This window comes from Nicotiana tabacum, chromosome 7 (assembly GCF_000715075.1).
Source record: "Nicotiana tabacum cultivar K326 chromosome 7, ASM71507v2, whole genome shotgun sequence".
Classification (NCBI taxonomy): Eukaryota; Viridiplantae; Streptophyta; class Magnoliopsida; order Solanales; family Solanaceae; genus Nicotiana; species Nicotiana tabacum.
Window position 1 is genome coordinate 172,968,141 of NC_134086.1, and position 22,094 is coordinate 172,990,234.

The 22,094-nt window shown below is 38.7% G+C and overlaps 1 protein-coding gene across 1 annotated transcript; it reads right to left on the reverse strand.

The window, feature by feature from the left end:
• Positions 1–20,873: 20,873 nt before the first annotated feature.
• Positions 20,874–21,359, reverse strand: LOC142162435 (uncharacterized). The gene has a single exon (XM_075218788.1). It carries the CDS (start codon positions 21,357–21,359, stop codon positions 20,874–20,876), a length of 486 nt encoding a protein of 161 aa, XP_075074889.1.
• Positions 21,360–22,094: the final 735 nt, after the last annotated feature.

Here is a 22,094-nt window from a genome sequence, read left to right on the forward strand (position 1 = left end):
CAAACTTGAAAATCAAACGACCCACATATTATAATCAAAAGTTTTACAAACTCCAAAACAAACGGCCAACTTCCTTTCTCCGTTTGACAAATGCAACCAAACGGTTATTTTTGCAAATGTGGCCCCGTCAAAATTTTGAGGCCGGAGAGGATTATTTTATGACACTTTACACACTTGTCCGTTCTTTTACGAAAATAGCCTTTCGACAACTGAAAGATACTCTGAGGCTATTTCGGCAAAAACGGTTTAAGACGCGGCCGAAGCTGGCTCGGCTTATTATGACAAAATTCAAACGGTATTCACCTGACCGCCGACTCTTTGTTTTTATTTTTTTTTTAAATTACAATAAAAACCTGGTGTTGCAAACACGGCCCTTCAGCGCCTCGGGGACGAAGATTTTTAAGGCTGTGTGGGTCAACTAGACCAAAATCCTAAACATGACCCAAAAGGTGGTTGTTTATGCAAAGTCGGCCTTCTGGCGTCCCATTCGGGAACATTCGGCTATGTCTTGATAAAACAACGTCACCCGACTTCTTTATGACTCTTAAAATTTGACATATTTTTTTTTGGCTATTTTGTTTTAGCAAAAAGTGGAGGCTGGACACTGCCCGACTTATTTATGAAAAAAAATTAAAATTTTGACATGTTTTTTATTTATTTATTGGTTTTTGGCTATTTTAGCAAAAATGGGGGTTGGACCCGATGAGGGTTGCCTACGTATCTCACATCCGGTGAGAATCAAACCCGCGTAGTTCGGGCCTCGTGAATAAGTAAATGAACTAATATTTTTTTTATAGGAACTGTGAAAGAACTGCTCAAAGGAAGTATATATATTTTTTTGATTGATTTCTTTTTGAAAGAAAAACTCGTAAAAATTCCTTTTCTTTTGATTTGAACTTTGAGAATTTCAAAAGTAAAAGGAAGTTTTTTTTTCGAATTTCCATTTGTCTTTTTTTTTATTCTAAAGAAAAAAAATATTTTTGGAATTTTACTTTTGATAAAAGAAATGCTTCTAAAAAATATTTTTTGAATTTTGAATTTTCTTTTCAATTTTGAAAGAAGAATCAAAATATTTTCGAATATATATATTTTTTAATAATTAAAAAAAAACTTTCTAAAGAAGTATATATATATATATATATATATGTTTTTTTTTTTTTTTAAAAAGACTTTCTTAAAGAAGTCAATAATGGAAAATATTTTTTGGATTTTTTGTTTTGAAAATTGGGAGTCTAAAAAAAACTTTTCTAGACTTTGGCAGGACAAATATTTTTGCAACAAATAAAGATATATATACATTTTTTGGAAATAAAGAAAAACTTTTTGGATTTTTATATATATATATATATATATATTTATATATATATATATATATATATATATATATATATATATATATATATATATATATATATATATTTGCAACAAATAATAAAACCACTTTCAACGCGACTCTTTTTATTTTATTATTTTTATTTTTATTTTGGTATCTAAACAAATAAATAAATAAAAACCCATTTTAAAAACAAGACTCTTTTTCATTTTCATTTTTTATGGCAAGACAAACTATTTTTTTTTCTAATTTGTTTTTTTTAAAAACAAGACAGAACAACGACTCTTTTTTTTCTTTCTATTTTTCCTTTGCTTTTAATAAAACAAACTAATAAAACATTTTTTTTTCATTTTCTCAAAATTTCGGCAGAGTTTTGACAGTTATTTGGGCATTGGTTTTTTTTTTCCAAAAATTAACAATCAATTCCCTAACCGCTATTTTTTTTCAATTTTAAAATATTATTCCTGATATTCAAAAGTCAATCAGCACACAAGTACGAATCAAATAAATGCGCAAGTAGGAGCAAGTAAGATGCATCAGGATGGTCATTTTCATTTTTTGGTACACCTGTCCTAGACAGACCCAACCCCTGTGTTGAGTCTCCAAAGTCAAATGCACGTGATGCAAACAAACGCTCCTACTAGGGATCCGGCATGAAGCTGAGTTATTCTAAGTGAAAAAACCTGAGGCATATTGATCTAGCCCTGGCTTACCCAAACAGACAGTTTGAGCCGAAGCGGGGGCAACGTACCGGGAGCACGAAAGTCTACCCGGCCTAGTTACTTGTCCCAACTTCGTCTTATTTGGTATGACTTTAACAGAAAGGTGGGCCACGCGCACGTGTGCACCATAAATTTAGAAGACTCAGAAAGAAGGGGGTTTCGTAGCAGTTGTATATATTCATAATTCAAACAATATTAAAGCGGTAAAAGTGTCATTTAGCACATTGGGCATATATCATGTAAAAAAATCAGATAATAAATAAAGCCAACTATAACAATTATTTTAAGCTCGAATTCTTGAACCCTGAACCAGAGGTTCTGGGTAAAGTCCCCAGCAGAGTCGCCAGAGCTGTCGCACCTCCTTTTTCCGCACCTGTGGGTGCGTGGGAGTTTTTCCAATTAAAGGACAGTCGAAACGGGATTTATTTGTTTTGTTTCAGAGTCGCCACCTGGGAATTTTAAGGCGTCCCAAGTCACCAATTTTTAATCCCTGAATCGAGGAGAATATGACTCTGTTTGTTATTCTGCGAACCAGAAATCCTGAATAAGGAATTCTGTTAATCCGGAAGAAGGTGTTAGGCATTTCCGAATTCCGTGGTTCTAGCACGGTCGCTTAACTGTTATTATATTTGGCTTTGATTTATTAAATGCATATTTATTTCCCAATTTTATTGTTACCTCTTCTATTTAGACTGCTTGTAATTAAGGACCCTTCTTCGAATCGAATCACGCATACGTGTATCCGTTTTATATATTATATATTTTTTAACGTGAAAAATCATGTTACGCGTACGTATACACAATGATATTGATAATATAATTTATTTATTTTTTTCGAAATTTTTATTTATTTATAAAAATAGACTTAAGTTCGAAATTGTGCTTAAAATAAAATTAAGAACGTCTGTCGCTCTTGTATGATCAAATAGTGAACTGCACATCTCAGGTTATATGAAATTAATATTGATGATCTCCGAAGAACCCCTTTTTATTAAAAATTTGCTCGAAGTTGCGCGAACGCATAATCCGAATCGCCTTTAGAAGTATAATCAAGTCACGCGAACGCATCCTTAATTATGCAAATATTCTTGACAGTAATATAAATTCTCTACAAATGTTTATTGCATCCATCTATTTTTGAATGTAAGAGTCATGAGAAATCACTATTTGAGATGCCTCTAAATTCCTTGAAAAGAATTCACAATTCATTAAGTGTTGACCGCAAATTATATTTTTTACGTGTGAATTATATTCCTCAAAACCATGAGTTTAAAGAGTAAAATAAAAATAAAATAAAAATAAACAACGTGTGATTAATACTACCATTTTTATGGTAAATACAATATTTATCTACCCAAAAAGCGAATTGCGTATAAAACTTAGGAAAAGAATTGATTTAATAAATGAAGTAATATTTTTTGAAGAATTTTCATTGTTATATTTGGAGCAAACGCTATTTACACATTTTTTGACTTAAAATGTTACAATCTATAAATCTCATCCTTCTTTTACACCACTTGTTTTTAGTCCGAGGTTATAATTGTTTGGTTAATTTTGCTTACGAAGATTGGGTTTGAGATAAATAAACCAATTCTTATATTCTGCCTATGCGAATATTTGAAAACACTAACTCTATATTTTGTAAAAAATCATTGACATTATTTCATATATTAAAAGAAATGAGTTGATCGCGTTCCTAAAATAACTAAGCCATTTGTTATTAAGAAAGAGAACTAATCTACCAATTGATTTAATACTATATTAACCAACTAAAACAAAACTGAAACTTAAACTAATAAAATTTAAATGAGTAGAAGACATCCTTATAATCAAACTTCATTTACTTGCCATGTTGAAGCTTTTCATGACATGAATTTTCAGATATGTACCTGATATTGGAAGCAAAAGAAAATGATGATGAGAATCAGCAGCAATAATAACAGTACAATAGCAACAACTTCCCAGCAACAGTAACAACCCAGTAGCAGACCGGTGGAGTAGTAATCCCAAAAACAAAAGCTTTAAGCTTTAAATGAAACAACAACCATTAATGCTAATTTCAAACAAAGAAAGAAAGCAGTAGATTTTTTTTTAGTTTTATTTTTATTTTGAAAGCTTAAATATTTTTCGGAATTTTTCTCTCTATCTGTGTGTGTATTTTTTTTCGTATCTCTCTCCCTATTTTTTCTCTATTGTCTTCAAGACTTGTGTTCAAGACTTCACATATATATATAATCTCATCCCATAAATCTTTTAATCAATTAAATCAATACTTTTTCTCTACCCAACCCATTATCTTTCCACTCATCCCCATTACATTAAATAAACATATCACACCACCCCATTATATTTTGTCCCCCATGCTTTATTTAAAATAATGCAAGATTCCCCTTTAATTTAAATCTTGTCCCTCCTTTATATTAAATAATCATATCACAACCCACCCCATTTCATTTTGTCCCCCATGCTTCAAATAAACAATTTCAAAATGTACAATTCCTAAACTACCCCTTCCGACCTTACTGAAATTACCAAACTACCCCTGAACGTATTACAAATTTACCAAACTACCCATCAGCTATAACACATCAATTAATCAAACTTAACCAAAATTAGACAATATGATCAATTTCTAACAATGTTCAAACAACAATATGAACATGGATGAACATCATAACAACAATATCACATGAACACGATTTTAACAACATTTCAACAACAAATCACATGAACACGAATTGAACAACAAAGAACAACTAAAATTTGATTGAACAATATTTTAGCAACAAACAATCCTATTTTCGGATTCAACAACAACAACAAACAAAGTATGAACATTTCTAAATTCAATCATATTGAACTTAAAATCAACTCTAACAACATTACAACAAACAATTCTTATATTAAACTTAAAACAAGATTATGAGAACAATTCAAGCAATAATCATAAATGGTAAACAAGAAATCAAACTATACAAAATTCGGATTCAAGATCATCCAAACAAAGTATGAACATGAATGAATCTATTTTAAGACAACAAACATGACGGATTAAACGATTAAAACAATATATTCCTTTAATACAACTAAATTCTTTAAACAAATAACAAGATCGACGAAGAAACAATTATGAACTTAAACTTGAACTTAACAATATTAACAATTTCTAACAATACATAAACACATGAAACAAATTGAAGAAATAGTTGATTAAATTTCAATTTGAATCTAACAAACATCAAACTAACAAATACTTACTTAAACAATAATACAAACATGAAATAAACATGAAAACAACTAATTAAACTTCCATTTTAAAATCTGAAAATTAATTTAACAATCAACATGAACATGAACAAAACCAAAAAATCAAATATCTAACCATAGACATGAATAAAACAAACATTCGCCGATTTTAGATTCGAAAAATATCAAAACAAAATACGGACAAAATAAAATTCAAAAACTACTAACCGGATCGAAACGAAATATGTACGGACTATTTCGACGAGCCTCGACCTATGTAGGGACTGTTTTGACGACCCCAACCAAAACTCGACGTACTGGGCCTCGACTCAACCAAAGACCCTTGAACTTTGACGAAGAAGATGAACCAGTAGAAGCCGCACGTGAAGCAGAAGCAGCTGGGTTTCTTTGCTGCTGCTGTTCAACGCGAAGACGCAGCAACTAGGCTCGAACTGGAAGATGAAGCCGCAGCTTGGAGGAAGGAGGAGAAGCAGCATCGGCGGCGATAGGCGGCAGCAGTAGCGGCTTGTTTGGACGACGCAGCAGTAGGGGAAGCCATGGACGACGAAGCAGTGGCGACGGGGAAGATGAAAGCAGATATAGCAGCAACATGAAGTGAGGAAGAAGCAGCAACAACGTGGGTTACATCATAACGAAGACGATGAAGCAAAGGCAACGATGGTTAGAGCTCGACGAAGATGATGAAGCCAAAACAACGATGGTGTTATGGTGGAGCTGGGGACGACAGGCGAAGCTATGGGAGGCAGCCATGGATGGGGTGTGAGGAAAGCTTGGAGAAGAAGAAGCAAAGGGAGGGGGGGCAGATGTGTTTCTTAGGTTTTTTAGGGTTTTTGGTTTTTTCTTTTGTTTTGTTTTGTTTTTGTTTTGTAAAAATGAAAAAATGAAAATGAAGAGGGGGAGTTGGGTTATGGACTGGGTCGACCCAGTTCGAAATGGACTGGGTCGTAGGGAAGATTGGGCCATTTTTTGGGCCTATAGCTTGAAATTGAAGAAGAGGCCCAATTCCGACTTTCTTTATATTTTCGCTCTTTTTTCTTCTTTTATTTCTCTAAAACTAAATTATAAAAATACTTAAACTATTATTAAGAATTAAATTAAATTATAAAAGCGCAAATTAACTCCCAATAACAATTAACGCACAATTAAGTAATAATTAAGCATAAAATTGTATATTTGGACATTAAATGCTAAAAATGCAAACGATGCCTATTTTTGTAATTTTTAATTTTTGTAAAACAAATTTAATTACTAACAATTATAGAATTAAATCCTACATGCAAAATGCGACATATTTTTGTATTTTTTATTAATTTATCAAATAAACACGCACAGACAAATACAAATAATTATTCAAAATATCACAAAATTGCACACCAAAGAAAAATCATTTTATTTTTGGATTTTTGGGAGTAATTCTCATATTGGGCAAAAATCACGTGCTTACATATAGAAAAATAGTTTATTTGATGTTTAGAATGCTAGCTTTTGGCTTTAATTAGCTTTATGTAGGATAATAAATAACAAAGTCTAATAAATGCCATGGCTCAAACACAAACATTTGGTTTCTGCTTATCTTGAATGGAACAGGTCTTTGTATTTTGAGTTGGAAATTTCTATTTCTCTAACTTTACCTAAAGTGTACCTTTTTATAATCTGATAGTGGTTGAGTTATCCTTTATTGTACTTTGTGTTAGATATGCCCTTATTTCCATTCTCGAGAAGTTAAAATTTTCATTTAGCAAGGAATACCATAATTACTTCATTCTTCATCTAAGTAGATATATTAGATTAATATAATGAAGATATGAGAGCTTCAGAGAAGACAACAATGGCGGAAGATGGATGAGAAGGTTCTAGAGAGAATTTCTGTTTGAGAGAAGAAAATGAATCATATGTTGAATCTCTAATTACAATATACTAAAGCTATGTATATATACACGCTTCAATTATAACATCTAACCTACTGACCTCTTGCCTCTAAACTAATCAATCCCATAATTAGTTACAACTAACTAATCCTTCTTAACTAACTTAACTCCACTCACGTGATAGGCACATGATCACTTCTATCTTCAACACTCCCCCTCAAGCTAGATGGTGCAAACAAGTTAAGCACCCCTAGCTTGCCTATCAGGTAATCATGTTGCGATCTTCCTAGAGCCTTTGTGAACAGATCAGCCTCCTGGTCTCTAGACATCACATATCTCGTTTTGACAATTCCTTGTTGGATTTTTTTCTAATGAAGTGCAGGTCTATTTCTATATGCTTCGTTCGTTCGTGGAATATATGATTTGCAGCAATTTGGATTGTTGTCTTGCTATCACAGAACAACTCCACTGACAATTCAACTTCTGCACCTAATTCCTTGCATAACCCTGTCAACCATAGGATTTCTGAGACTGCAACAGCCATGCTTCTGTACTCAGCTTCTGCTGAGCTTTTTGATATCGTGCACTATTTCTTTGATTTTCATGACACCAAAGAATCTTCTAGTTTCATCACGTACCCTGTCACAGACTTTCTAGACATTGGACATGATGCCCAGTCAGCATCACAAATGCTGTGAGTTTTGGACAAGACTTTGAGCTCATCAGCAGACCAAGTCCTAGTGCCCCTTTTATGTACCTGACAATTCTCACTGCTGCCTCCATGTGAGACTTCTTTGGGTAATGCATAAATTGGCTCAACACATGAACTGCATAGCATATATCTAGTCTCGTCATAGTGAGGTATAGTAGTTTCTCAACCAATCTTTGGTATGGCCCTGCATCTGGCAACTTTTCATCATCTTTCAGCTCTAAATGTTGATCATATTCTGCTATTATAAATCTCTGATTGCATTCCATTGGAGGCACTGGTTTTGATCCTGCCATTCCAAGAACAGTAATAAGCTCCATTGTAAATTTTCGTTGGTTCATCAGTATTCCTTCTCTTGATCTTGCTATCTCAATTCCCAGAAAAAATTTCATCTCCCCCAAATCTTTGATCTTAAAATTGCTTTGCAATACATATTTTGCTTTTGAAATTAAGCAAGGATCATTCCCAGTTTGAGAAGACCTTCCACATATACAAGGATGATCACTAGACTAATCCCTTTCCTTTTTGTGAACAAGGAATAATCAAGTCAACTCTGCACAAATCCTGAATTGATCAAAGCCTTAGACAGCTTCAAATTCCACTGTCTAGAAGCTTGCTTCAATCCATAAAGGGATTTATGCATCCTACATACCTTCTCCCCCTAGCTGTGAAATCCCTGAGGCAAGCACATATACACTTCTTCAGTGAGGTCACCCTGAAGAAAGGCATTATAAACGTCCATCTGATGCAAATTCTAGCTGTGTGTTGCTGCTAGGGCAAGAACAACTCTGACTGTCACCATTTTGACCACAGGAGAAAAGGTCTACTGGTAGTCAAGCCCTTCAATTTGATTATACCCTTTTGCAACCAACGAGCTTTGTATCGTTTAACTTCCCCGTATGCTCTATATTTTATTTTGAATACCCATTTACAACCAATGGGAACTTTCCCTACTGGTAAGTCTACCAAGGACCAGGTCCCATTATCTTCGAGGGCATTCAACTCTTGTCTCATAGCGTCTACCTATTTAGGATCTCCTGCTGCTTCTTCATAGCTGCTAGGTTCCTTCAAGCTAGTAATTTTGGAGAGATAAGTCTTGTACTTGACTGAGACTCCATCATGACTCAGAAAATCTTGCATGGGATATTTGCAAAATGTCTGTGGAGCTGAGCTGGCCTATGATCCATTGCATACATAGTCCTGCATCCAGGCAGGTTCTTTCACAGTCCTGCTATATTTCCTGAGCTGGTTGTCTGAGTGTGAAAGGGAAACTGCTTCTGAGAATGTTTCTCCTATCTGTTGGGACTCCTATCTATTGGGACTATTGTAGATCTTCAAGGACTGGTGGTGGCAACAAGGATGATGAGTTTGTAGCAGGTTGACTCATGTTGTGAGGCATCTGCAGAAGAGGGAGATACAGCTTCTTGTGGAGGATCTGCAGTAGAAGATGAAGGAGAGGATGGTGTTGTGTCATTGCTGTGAACTTGTTCTATGACACCATTGGGAAAAATTTGCAATTTCCCTTCCTTTAAAAGCTGGAAAGGGAAAATATTTTCCATGAATTTTACATCCCTTCTGATAAAAAAGGAGTTAGCCAAGAGATTATACAATTTATATCTTTTCTGAGATGAAGAGTATCCCATATGCACAGGCTCCAATGGCTCTTACTCCAAATTTATCTTCCCCTACTAGGACTTTGGCAAAGCACAAATATCCTATGATTCTCAGATGTTGTAAGGAAGGTGCTCTTCCATACATCAACTAGAATGAAGACTTCCCTGATAGCACTGACATGGGAAGTCTGTTAATGACATAAACTGCTGCTTGCACATATTCTCCCCAAATCTTGAGAGGCAAATGACCTTGTAGCCTAATTGCCCTAGCCACCTTAAGTATATGTCTATGTTTTCTTTACACTACCCCATTCTGCTGTGGAGTATGGACACAAGAACTTTGATGAATCATACCATAGAATTGAAACAAATTGCTGTATTCAGAATTGAAAAATTCAGTCCCATTATCACTTCTCAAAATTTTGACTCTTCCTCCAAACTGAGTTTTTATTAAGGCAAAGAACTGTTTCAGGCATACAATCACATCATTCTTAAGTCTCAACAAGTAAACTCATATTATTCTAGTGTAATCATCTACTATAGTAAGAAAAAATTTGTATCCATTGTGACTTGCTACTCTATATGAACCCCATACATCTATATGAATCAGCTCAAAATGCTTATTAGATCTACTTGTACTCTTTGGAAATTTCAATCTTCTTTGTCTAGCTAGTAGACATATTGTGCAATCTTTTATTCTGTCATTGTTTACTTTGAACTTCATGTTTGGGATTTGCTTTACCACTTTATCAGGGTCATGTCCAAGTCTCCCATGCCAGACCCCTAGATCCTCTTCTGCTATGGAATGATCATGTGATTGCACAATTGCAACCTTGGCTTTATCCTGCTTATGCTGCATATTATACAATCCTTCAAGCTCCTTACCCATCCCCTTCACTTTCCCATTGTGAAGGTCATGCATGATCCAAAATTCAAGATAGAAGGACAAAAAACAATGTAAGTCCCTTGTAAGTTTAGAGATTGACAACATATTGTACTTAAAATCTTGAATGTATAGTACATTCCTGATAACACCATTGCTGAGCATTATTAGCTGCCGAAACCATTTAAAATGTTGTAACAAGGACTATTTGCGCAAGCTGCAAGTGCAAAAGAGAACGCGTATACGTAACCAAATGGATGTTGGTGATACCGTTTATGCATGTAAATGTGGCATATGCTCTCAAATAGTACACGACCGTCATAAGTGTCCTTCAGCTGGTTTGGATGGTGGTGTAATCTAGCTCCTAGTGCAAGTTCGTCTAATGTACCCAACTATCAAGGATACACCTAGTGTTTTGCTTTCGTAATGTTTTTTGTAATAAGTGTCTGTACTTATTTATGTTGCAAGATGTATCAAATAAAATTATGTTTCACATCCTTGTTACATCTTATTATCTAACATAACCTTTTGAATTGGGATAATGATATGATAGTTCCAACATTCCACTTATTGGTGTTAGTAAAGAAGACCAATATGAAGATTGAAATTTCATAACATAATACTTCAAGAGAAAAAAATACAACAACCATAACTAAAGCAATATACATGAAAATAAAAAATAATAAAAGGATAAATCAAGACAAACACATCCTAGTACCAAGTAAAAAATGGATTAGTACAAACAGGATATCCGTCTCCCTTCACGTCCACATTGAAGATAGCACGCAATGGTGAAACATCAACCAACGTAAATTTGATGACGAAACCTCGGCTGATAAAATTATCCAACACAAAAAGTCTCCAGCCTACCTTGAACCTTCTTTGATCACCAACACTCATATTTACATGCTACTCTTTTCCACGATGGTGAAGATACGCGTGTTCTAATGTTGGAGGAAGATGCTTGCAGATTTTTCTTGGAATATACTTTTAAAAAAAAACATTACTATTAAGTTACAAAAATATGAAACTGAATAAGATATGCAATAATGATGTATATATATTTTCTGGATTTAAGGTATAACAAACAAAAGTATTTTATGTTCAAGAAATAAAGTTTAATGGACATAATAATTTACCAGATCGTTATCGTTGATGCATGAATCACTCAAAACAACTTCAAATGTTGGAGGATTCTGTGACGACCGGCCAGTCGTCTCATGAGTTACCGCTCAATTTCGCCCATTTCTGCTTCTTATTGCTTTGTCTATCGGTTCTATATGTGATCGGGTTGGTTGTCTCGGGTTCGAAAAGGATTTGGCAAGGTTTGAGACACTTAGTCTCTTTTGAGGAAGTTTAAGTTGGAAAATCAACTAGATGTTGACTTATGTGTTAGAGGGCTCAGATATGAAATACGATGGTTCGTATAGCTTCGGGATATGATTTGGGACTTAGGAGCGTGATCGGAATGTGTTTTGGAGGTCTGGAGTAGAATTAGGCTTGAATTGGCAAAATTGAATTTTTGACGTTTTCCGATTGATAGGTGAGATTTTGATATAGGTGTCGGAATGGAATTCCGAGAGTTGCAATAGTTCCATGGTGTTATTTGGGATGTATGTGAAATTTTTTAGGTCATTCGAACGTGGTTTGGTTGGGTTTTTTTATCAAAAGTGTAATTTAGAAGATTTTGGAATTCTTAGGCTTGAATCTGATACGAATTTGGTATTTTGATATTGTTTTGAGCATTCTGAAGATTGGAACAAGTTTGAATGATGTTATTGGATATGCTGGCATGTTTGGTTTAGGTTCCGGGGGCCTCGGGTGAGTTTCGGGTGGTCAATTGGACCATTTCATATTGTTGAGAATTGCAGAAAATTGCTGATCAGTGTTGTAGAGAAATGGCCTTCGCATTCGCGAGTAGGCCCTCGCGTTCGCGAGTAGGGCCTCGCGTTCGCGAGTAGGGCCTCGCGTTCGTGAGTAGGGCCTCGCGTTCGTGAAGGGTTAGTTGAGGAGGCTGAGATTTTAGCCTTCACGTTCGCGAGAAGGGGAGTGCATTCGCGTAGAGGAAATTGGGCAGCCGTGTTTCAGGGTGTTTTGTTCATTGCGTTCCCGAGAGAGGGAGCGCGTTCGCGAAGGGTTAGGTTGAGGAACCATCACGTTCATGAGGCTCAAGTCGCGTTCGCGTAAGAGAAATTTTGGTCAAAGTTATTTTGCGGTTCGCGAATGCGAGGCGTTGACCGCGTTCGTGATGAAGGAATTGAGGTCTGGGCAGAATGTTTAAATAGTCATCTTGTCCGCGATTTTGGGGTTTATTTTCACCATTTTTGAGTGATTTTGGAGCTTTTTGAAGAGGATTGAAGAGGGATTCAAGGGGAAACACTTGGAGGTAATATTTATGGACTTAATACTCGATTCTAATGTGAATTCCATTTGATTAATCATGGAAATTAAGCCTAAAATTGAAGAACTAGGGCTTGTAATTTGAGACCTAGAATTTGGGATTTGAGGGGTCGTTTGTGGTTGGATTTTGATGCTTTTGGTATGCATGAACTCGGGGAATGATAAGGAATCCATTGATGTAATTTTTACCGGGGGTCGGGTTTGGTCAATTTCGGGATTTGTGTTGTAAATAGATTATTTTCGCATGGGCTTCGTTCCTTTAGCATATATTAACGATGTGATTCTGATTTTGGATAGATTTGACGCGTGTTGAGGCCGATTCGAGGGGAAAAGGCATCGTGAGCTAGAGATTTGGACCGAGTAGAGGTGAGTAATGATTGTAAATGTTGTTCTAAGGGTATAAAACCCCGGATTGTACATCGTTGTGCTATATTGAGGTGACACACATGCTAGATGACGAGCGTAGGGTCTTGCACTATTGGGATTGTGATTTAGTCCATCCCGAATGACTATTTTACCGCGTATTTGACTGAAAACTATTTGCTATCATCATGTTTTGAGCGGAATCCCATATTTGGGCCTCGTGCCAACTATTTGAATCCTTAGGGGATTTTCCCTGATATTTCCTCACTGGTTTGACTTTATATTTGTACTCAGCCATGCTTTATTCTACTATTTTCATAACTCAGCCATGTCTACTCTGCTTTAACACTTAAAATGATATTTTGGGTTGAGCACCATGTTTTACTATTGCCTGAGTGACTTGCGAGATTCTGACTGAGTAAGGCCGAGGGCCTATATTGTGAGGAAACACTGATTATGATTATGAGGCCGAGGGCCTGAGATTTATACGCCATGAGGTGGCTTGTAGATATGAGGCCGATGGCCTAGTGATGATGCCACAATATGGCTTGATATTGCGCTTGGGCCGTAAGGGGCCCCTCTAGGAGATTGCACACCCCTAGTGAGCGTGGGTACCCATTGTGATGTGAGATATAGCCCAAGGGGTTGGTATTGTTCCATGTTTGCCCGAGGGGCGGTTTCTTATGTGTTTACCTTTTCTAGTTGCTTGTCTTTTACTTGCTTAACTGTTTGACAAAGGCATTTTTAAGAAGCTTAAACTGAATTAAAGTGACTTCGCATATTTTCACTAATTCATTACTTTTACAGGCTTTTACTGCTTCATTATAGCCTATAATGTTCCTTACGTGATTTCTTATTTCTCAGTCTTTATTTATGATTATTACTCACTGAGTTGGAGTACTCACTTTACTCCCTGCACCCCGTATAAAGATTCAGGCGCTGCTGATCCTACTTCGAGGGTTGAGAGCTCCCAGCAGATTTCAAAGTTCACGAGGTAGCTGCGCGGCGTTCGCATCCCAGTGCTTCTCCTCCTTTATCTCATTTCCTTTCTCATGTTAGTGATTCTGTAATAGCTTTGTAGACTCTTCAGACTTATAGTATATTGATAGATGCTCATGATTGGTGACACCCCGGTATCGGGCTGTGTTGGTTTTATATCCGCAAATTGTACTGTTCACTGCATATTTTGGGATTTTATCATATTTACGACTTAATAATTATTATTTTAATTGCTTAAAAATTGAAATGGGAATGTGTCGGCTTGCCTTGCCTTCACGAGAGGCGCCATCACGACCGGGTCTGGGTTTAGGGTCGTGACAAGTTGGTATCAAAGCCTAGGTTACATAGGTCTCACGAGTCATGAGCAGGTTTAGTAGAGTCTCGCGGATCGGTACAGAGACGTCTGTATTTATCCTTGAGAGGCTGCAGAACCTTTAGGAAAAACTTCATATTCTTGAAATTCTTGTCGTGCGAATTTGTTGATCCGAGTACTAAACTTCTGTTATTCTATTCTCTCACAGATGGTGAGGACACGTGCTACTGGTCAGGATGGACGACCACCAGTACCACTAGCTATGGCCACCAGAGGCCAAGGATGCGGCCATGGTCGTGGTAGTGGCAGAGAAACTGGCCCATATAGCAGCTAGGGAGGCAACTACATATCCACCAGCTGCCCCCGTTCAGGATCAGGTCCTAATTGTGGACGTTCCAGCAGCCCCGGCTCAGGCACCAGCTGTGCCCATTGTGATTCTAGGTCTTCAGGAGGCCTTGGCTCAGATTCTATTAGTTTGCACTGGCCTAGCTCAAGAGGTCTCAGTTATTATAGCCACAACTACTTCTCAAGCCGGGGGAGGCACTCAGACTCCCGCCGCTCACACACATGAGTAGGTCGTGTAGGGACTTCAGACACTGTGGGCGCATCTAGCCCATCCGGTTGCAGTAGCTCAGGACTATGTAGATCCTGCCATGCCAGAGGACGAGCAACGTAGGTTGGAGAGGTTTGGTAGACTTTAGCCTCCCACCTTCAGTGGTGTAGAGGGCGAGGATGCCTAAGGTTTCTTGGATAAGTGTTAGAGGATGCTTCATACATCTGGTATTCTGGAGACCAATGGGGTCGCTTTTACTACTTATTTGTTTTCTAGAGCTACCTTCACTTGGTAGGAGGCTTTTGAGAGGCGTAGGCCAGTTGGTTCAGCATCCCTTACCTGGCAGCAATTCTCCGTTCTCTTCTTGGAGAAATATGTGCCGTAGTATCGCAGAGAGGAGCTGCGCCGGCAGTTTGAGTGGTTGAGTTAGGGAGAGATGACTGTGATACAGTATGAGATGAGGTTCTCTGAGTTAGCTCGCCATGCGATTTGGTTGGTTCTGATAGATAGAGAGAGGATTAAGAGGTTTGTTAATGGACTCACTTATCAACTTCGTATTCTTATGACCAGAGAGAGAGTGACTGGTGCGACTTTTGAGGAGGTTATAGACATTGCTAGTGAGATTGAGTCAGTTCGTCGCCAGAAGCGAGAGGAGAGGGAGGCCAAGAGGCCTTGAGGATCTGGTAGTTATAGTGGTTCTCCTTAGAGGGGTTAGTTTCAGCATGGCAGAGGCCGTCCATTCAGACGTGCTCAGTCAACTTGCCCAGGTTATTCTGGGGCGTCATCGGGTCATGGTTCTCATAGTTCTCTTCAGGGCTAGTCATCATTTAGTGCGCTTCCAGCTCAGAGTTGTCCCATGCTCCATCAGTTCAGGGCTCTTCTATGCCAGGTGCATCTGCTAGTCATTTCGGTGCGAGGGGTTCCCTTCAGTTCCCTTCTCCAGCACCCAGAAGTTTCTATGAGTGTGGAGAGATGGGTCATATGTGGAGGAAGTGTCCTCGTCGTCTTGCGGGTTCATCTCAGTAGATGAGTTAGCCATCAACTTCAGCACCAGTTTCTTCACCACCACACGCCCAGCCAGCTAGGGGTGGATGTCAGTCAACTAGGGGTCGCCCTAGAGGGGGAGGTCGATTAGGTGGCCATCAGGCCCATTTCCATGCACTTCTAGCTTGACCCGATGCTATTGCTTCTGATGTTGTTATTACATATATTGTTTCAGTCTGCCATAGATATGCCTCTGTATTATTTGATCTCGGATCCACCTTTTCTTATATGTCATCATACTAAGCTCATTATTTGGGTACACCCCATGAGTCTCTTGCTTCACCTATTCATGTATCTACCCAGGTGGGCGATACTGTTATTGTAGACCGTGTGTACCGGTCGTGTGTGGTGACTATTGGGGGTTTGGAGACCCGAGTGGATCTTTTATTATTGTGTATGGTGGATTTTGATGTTATTTTAGGAATGGATTGGCTATCTCTGTGTCGTGCTATTCTGGACTATCATGCTAAGAAATACACAATGGCTATATCGGGTGTGCCACGGATTGAGTGTCGAGGTTTGACTGATTATGTTCCTAGTAGAGTGATCTCATTCTTGAAAGCCCAGCGTATGGTTGGGAAGGGTTATCTTTCGTATCTAGCCTTTGTGAGGGATGTAGGTGCAGAGACTCCCAGTATTGATTCTGTTCCAATTATGAGGGATTTTCCCGATGTGTTTGCTGCAGACCTGCCGGGCATGGTATCGGACATGGATATTAACTTTGGTATTGACCTGGTGCAGGGCACTCAGCTCATCTCTATTCCGCCGTATCGTATGGCACCAGCGGAGTTGAAGGAGTTAATGGAGGAGCTTTAGGAACTCCTTGATAAGGGGTTCATTCGGCCTAGTGTGTCACCTTGGGGTGCGCAGGTTCTATTTGTGAAGAATAAGGATTGCAATATGAGGATGTTCATTGATTATAGGCAATTGAACAAAGTAACATTTAAGAACAAGTATCTTTTGCCTCGTATTGATGATTTATTTGACCAGCTTCAGGGAGCGAGAGTGTTCTCCAAGATTGATCTCTATTCAGGTCATCACCAGTTGAAGATCAGGGACTCGGATATTCTTAATACAACTTCAGGACCCGATATAGCCATTATGAGTTCTCGGTGATGTCTTTTGGGCTGACCAATGCCCCAGTAGCATTCATACATTTGATGAACAGCATGTTCTGGCCTTATCTTGACTCATTTGTCATAGTATTCATTGATGATTTTCTGGTGTATTCGCGTAGTTAGGAGGAGCACACGGAGCATTTGAGAGTTGTGTTGCAGAGATTGATGGAGGAGAAGCTTTATGCAAAATTATCCAAGTGTGAGTTTTGGCTCAGTTCAGTGGCTTTCTTGGGGCATGTGGTATCCAACGAGGATATATAGGTTGCTCCGAAGAATATAGAGGCGGTTTAGAGTTGGCCTAGACCATCCTCAGCCACAGAGATTCGTAGATTTCTTGGTTTGGTAGGGTATTATCGCTGGTTTGTTCAGGGATTCTCATCTATAACATTGCCTTTGACCAAGTTGACTCAAAAGGGTACTTCATTTGTATGGTCGGATGAGTGTGAGGAGAGCTTTCAGAAGCTCAAGACAACCTTGACCACAACTCCAGTGTTAGTTTTTCCATCAATTTTAGGTTCATATATCGTGTATTGTGATGCTTCGAGAGTTGGTATTGGGTTTGTCTTGATGCAGGAGGGTAGAGTTATTACTTATGCTTCTCGTCAGTTGAAGCCCCATGAGAAGAACTACCCCATTCATGATTTGGAGTTGGCTGCCATAGTTCACGCATTGAAAATTTGTAGGCATTACTTGTATGGTGTGTCTTGTGAGGTGTTTACTGATCATCATAGCCTCTAGCACTCCTTCAAGTAGAAGGATCTTAATTTGAGGTAGCGAAGATGGTTGGAGTTGCTAAAGGATTATGATATTACTACACTGTACCCTCCGGGGAAGGCCAATGTGGTGGCCGATGCTTTGAGCCGAAAGGTGGTGAGTATAGGGAGTTTGACATATATTCCAGTTGGGGAGAGACCTCTTGTAGTTGATGTTCAGGCCTTGGCCAATCGGTTTGTGAGGTTAGATATTTGGAGCCCAGTCGGGTTTTGGCTTGTGTGATTTCTCGGTCTTCATTATATGATCGCATCAGAGAGCGCCAGTATGATGATCCCCATTTGCTTGTCCTTAAGGAAAGAGTTCAACATAATGATGCCAGAGATGTGACTATTGGTGATGATAGGGTGTTGAGGATGCATGGCCGGATTTGTGTGCCCAATGTGGATGGGCTTCGGGAATTGATTTTGGAGGAGGCCCATAGCTCGCGGTATTCCATCCATCCGAGTGCCGCAAAGATGTATCAAGATTTGAGGCAACACTATTGGTGGAGAAGAATGAAGAAAGATATTGTGGGATTTGTATCTCGGTGTCTCGATTGTCAACAGGTGAAATATGAGCATCAGAGACCAGGTGGCTTGCTTCAGCTGATTGATAATCTAGAGTAGAAGTGGGAGAGGATCACCATGGACTTTGTAGTTAGACTCCCACGGACTTTGAAGAAGTTCGATGCTATTTGGGTGATTATGGATCGGCTGACCAAGTCCGCGCACTTCGTTCCTGTGTGTACTACCTATTCTTCAGAGCGGTTGGCAGAGATCTATATCCGGGAGATTGTTCATTTGCATGATGTCCTAGTTTCCATTATTTTAGATAGGAGCACTCAGTTTACTTCATAGTTTTGGAGGTCGGTGCAGCGAGAGTTGGGTACTCAGGTTGAGTTGAGCACAACTTTTCACCCTCAGACAGACGGGTAGTCCGAGCGCACTATTCAAATATTGGAGGACATGTTGTGTGCTTGTGTCATTGATTTTGGAGGGTCATGGGATCAGTTTCTATCGATTGTAACAACTACCAGTCGTGTACCAGATGGATCCATATGAGGCTTTGTATGGGAGGCAGTGTAGATCTCCAGTTGGTTGATTCGAGCCGGGTGGGGCTAGACTGTTGGGGATAGACTTGGTGCATGATGCTTTAGAAAAGGTGAAGGTGATTCAGGAGAGGCTTCATACATCGCAATCGAAGCAAAAGAGTTATGTTTATAGGAAGGTTCGAGATGTGTCCTACATGGTTGGTGAGAAGGTTCTGTTGAAGGTTTCGCCCATGAAGGATGTTATGAGATTTGGGAAGAAAGGTAAATTGAGTTCTCGGTTCATTCGGGCCTTTTGAGGTGCTTCGGAGGATTAGAGAGGTGGCTTATGAGCTTGCTTTGCCACCCAGCTTGTTGAGTGTGCATCCGGTATTTCTTGTTTCTATGCTTTGGAAGTCTATTGGGGATCCGTATCATGTCTTGGATTTCAGCACGGTTTAGTTGGATGGTGATTTGACTTATGATGTGGAGCCAACAACTATTTTGGAGCATCAGGTTCGAAAGTTGAGATCAAAGGATATAGCTTCAGTGAAAGTGCAGTGGAGAGGTCGACCCGTTAAAGAGGCTACCTGGGAAACCAACCGGGAGATACGGAGCAAATATCCTCACCTGTTTGAAGCTTCAGGTATGTTTCTTAACTCATTCGAAGACGAACGTTTGCTTCAGGTATCTCATGAGTTACCGCTCCGTTTCACCCATTTCTGCTTCTTATTGCTTTGTCTATCAGTTCTATATGTGATCGGGTTGATTGGATCGGGTTCGGAAAGGATTTGGTAAGGTTTGAGACACTTAGTCTCTTTTGAGGAAGCTTAAGTTGCAAAAGTCAACCGGATGTTGACTTATGTGTTAGAGGGCTCGGATGTGAAATCTGATGGTTCGGATAGCTTTAGGAGGTGATTTGGGACTTAGGAGCATGATCGGAATGTGTTTTGGAGGTCCGGAGTAGATTTAGGCTTGAATTGGCGAAATTGGATTTTTGGTGTTTTTCGGTTGATAGGTGAGATTTTGATATAGGGGTTGGAATGGAATAACAATAGTGGCAGTAGTTCCAAGCCTCAATTCCTTCTTCGTGAACGCGGTCAACACCTCGCGTTCGCGAAGCACAAAATAACTTTGACCAAAATTTCTCTTACTCGAACACGACCTGAGCCTTGCGAACGCGATGGTTCCTCAGCCTAACCCTTCACGAACACGCTCCCTCTCTCGCGAACGTGATGAACAAAATACCCTGAAACCTGGCTGCCCAATTTCCTCTACGCGAACGCGCTCCCCTTCTCACGAACGCGATGCATAATCTCCCAGCCCTTTCGCGAATGCGGAGCCTTCCTACCGAACGCGAAGGCTAAAATCTCAGCCTCCTCAACTAACCCTTCGTGAACGCGAGGGCCTACTCACGAACGCGAAGGCCATTCCTCTGCAACACTGATTAGCAATTTTCTGCAATTCTCAACAATATGAAATGGTCCGATTGACCACCCGAAACTCACCCGAGGCCCCCGAGACCTCAACCAAACATGCCAACATATCCCATAACATCATTAAAACTTGTTCCAATCTTTGGAATGCCCAAAACAACATCAAAATACCAAATTCGCATCGGATTCAAGCCTAAGAATTCTAAAATCGTCTAAACTACGCTTTTGATCAAAAACTCAAACAAACCATGTCCGAATGACCTAAAGTTTTGCACACACATCCCAAATGACACCACTGCTGTCCTTCATTTGTTGTGGTGTTAACCATTGGTCTTTGTGGAAAATTATTGGATTTTCTCCTTGCTTTGAAGTCATTTGGATAGCCATGAAGTTTGTAACATGTTTCTCTTGTATGACCTTTATAGTTACAGTAGTCACAAAATAGATTGTTTCTTCTAGGCTTATATGTGTTTCATGTATTCATGTCTGCTTTGTTAGTGAATAATGTTGTACTATCTCCCATGTCTAATGTCTGTGTAGATTTTCCCATATTTTTCTGACTTTCTTCAAAAACAACCATAGAATAGGCCTTGTTGACAGAAGGTATTGGGCTCATCATTAAAATCTGACTTATAGCTTGTGCATATGTCTCATTCAGGCCCATCAGAAATTGTAGCAATCTCTGATATTCGAAATGCTCCGAGTAGCTCTTAGATTCTGGACAATCACATCCAGGACATAGCATCAAGGCATCATATTCTTCCCATAAATCTGTCAATCGTGAGAAATAGGTTAACACAGTAGAAATTCCTTGCGACAAAGTTGTAATTTCCTTGTGCAGAAAAAATATGCGAGATCCATCGACTTTATCATATTTATCCTTCAAATCTATCCACACTTTATGTGCACTTGACTTATACACAATACCACTGAGCAATTCCTTGCTCACAACATTCATGATCCAAGACAAAACTATTGCATTACATTTTTCCCATAGTTCATGCAATGACTAATCAAACTTATCCTTAGTGCACCTTCCATCAACAAACCCTAATTTGCTCTTTCCTATCAATCTTATTTTCATAGATCTACTCCATACTGCATAATTCTCGCTTCCAGTTAGCTGAATTGAAATCAAGGAACTACCTAGTGTGTCACTTGGCTGCAGAAACAGAGGATGATGATGATCGATGGTTATGGCGGTTGAGTTTGTGCTGGTTCCGGCTGGAATTTCTTCTCCAATTGCCATGTCTATCAACCTCAAGTAGACTGAGTTTTATTTTCCACAACTGGCAGAGTTTTTCAATCGCAAATTGCGAGAGAAAAAACTGTGCCCTAGTTCAATCAATTGAAAAATTCACAATCGATCTACGACAGAAAATTGCCGGAGAAAACCGATGAATAACAGCTGCAGTGAACGTGGATCTATCGTCCCTGCTCTGATACCATAATGAAGATACGAGAGCTTCAGAGAAGACAACAATGGCGGAAGATGGATGAGAAAGTTCTAGAGAGAATTTCTGTTTGAGAGAAGAAAATGAATCATATGTTGAAGCTCTAATTACAATCTACTAAAGCTATGTATATATACACGGTTCAATTATAGCATCTAACCTACTGACCTCTTGCCTCTAAACTAAGCAATCCCATAATTAGTTACAACTAACTAATCCTTCTTAACTAACTTAACTCC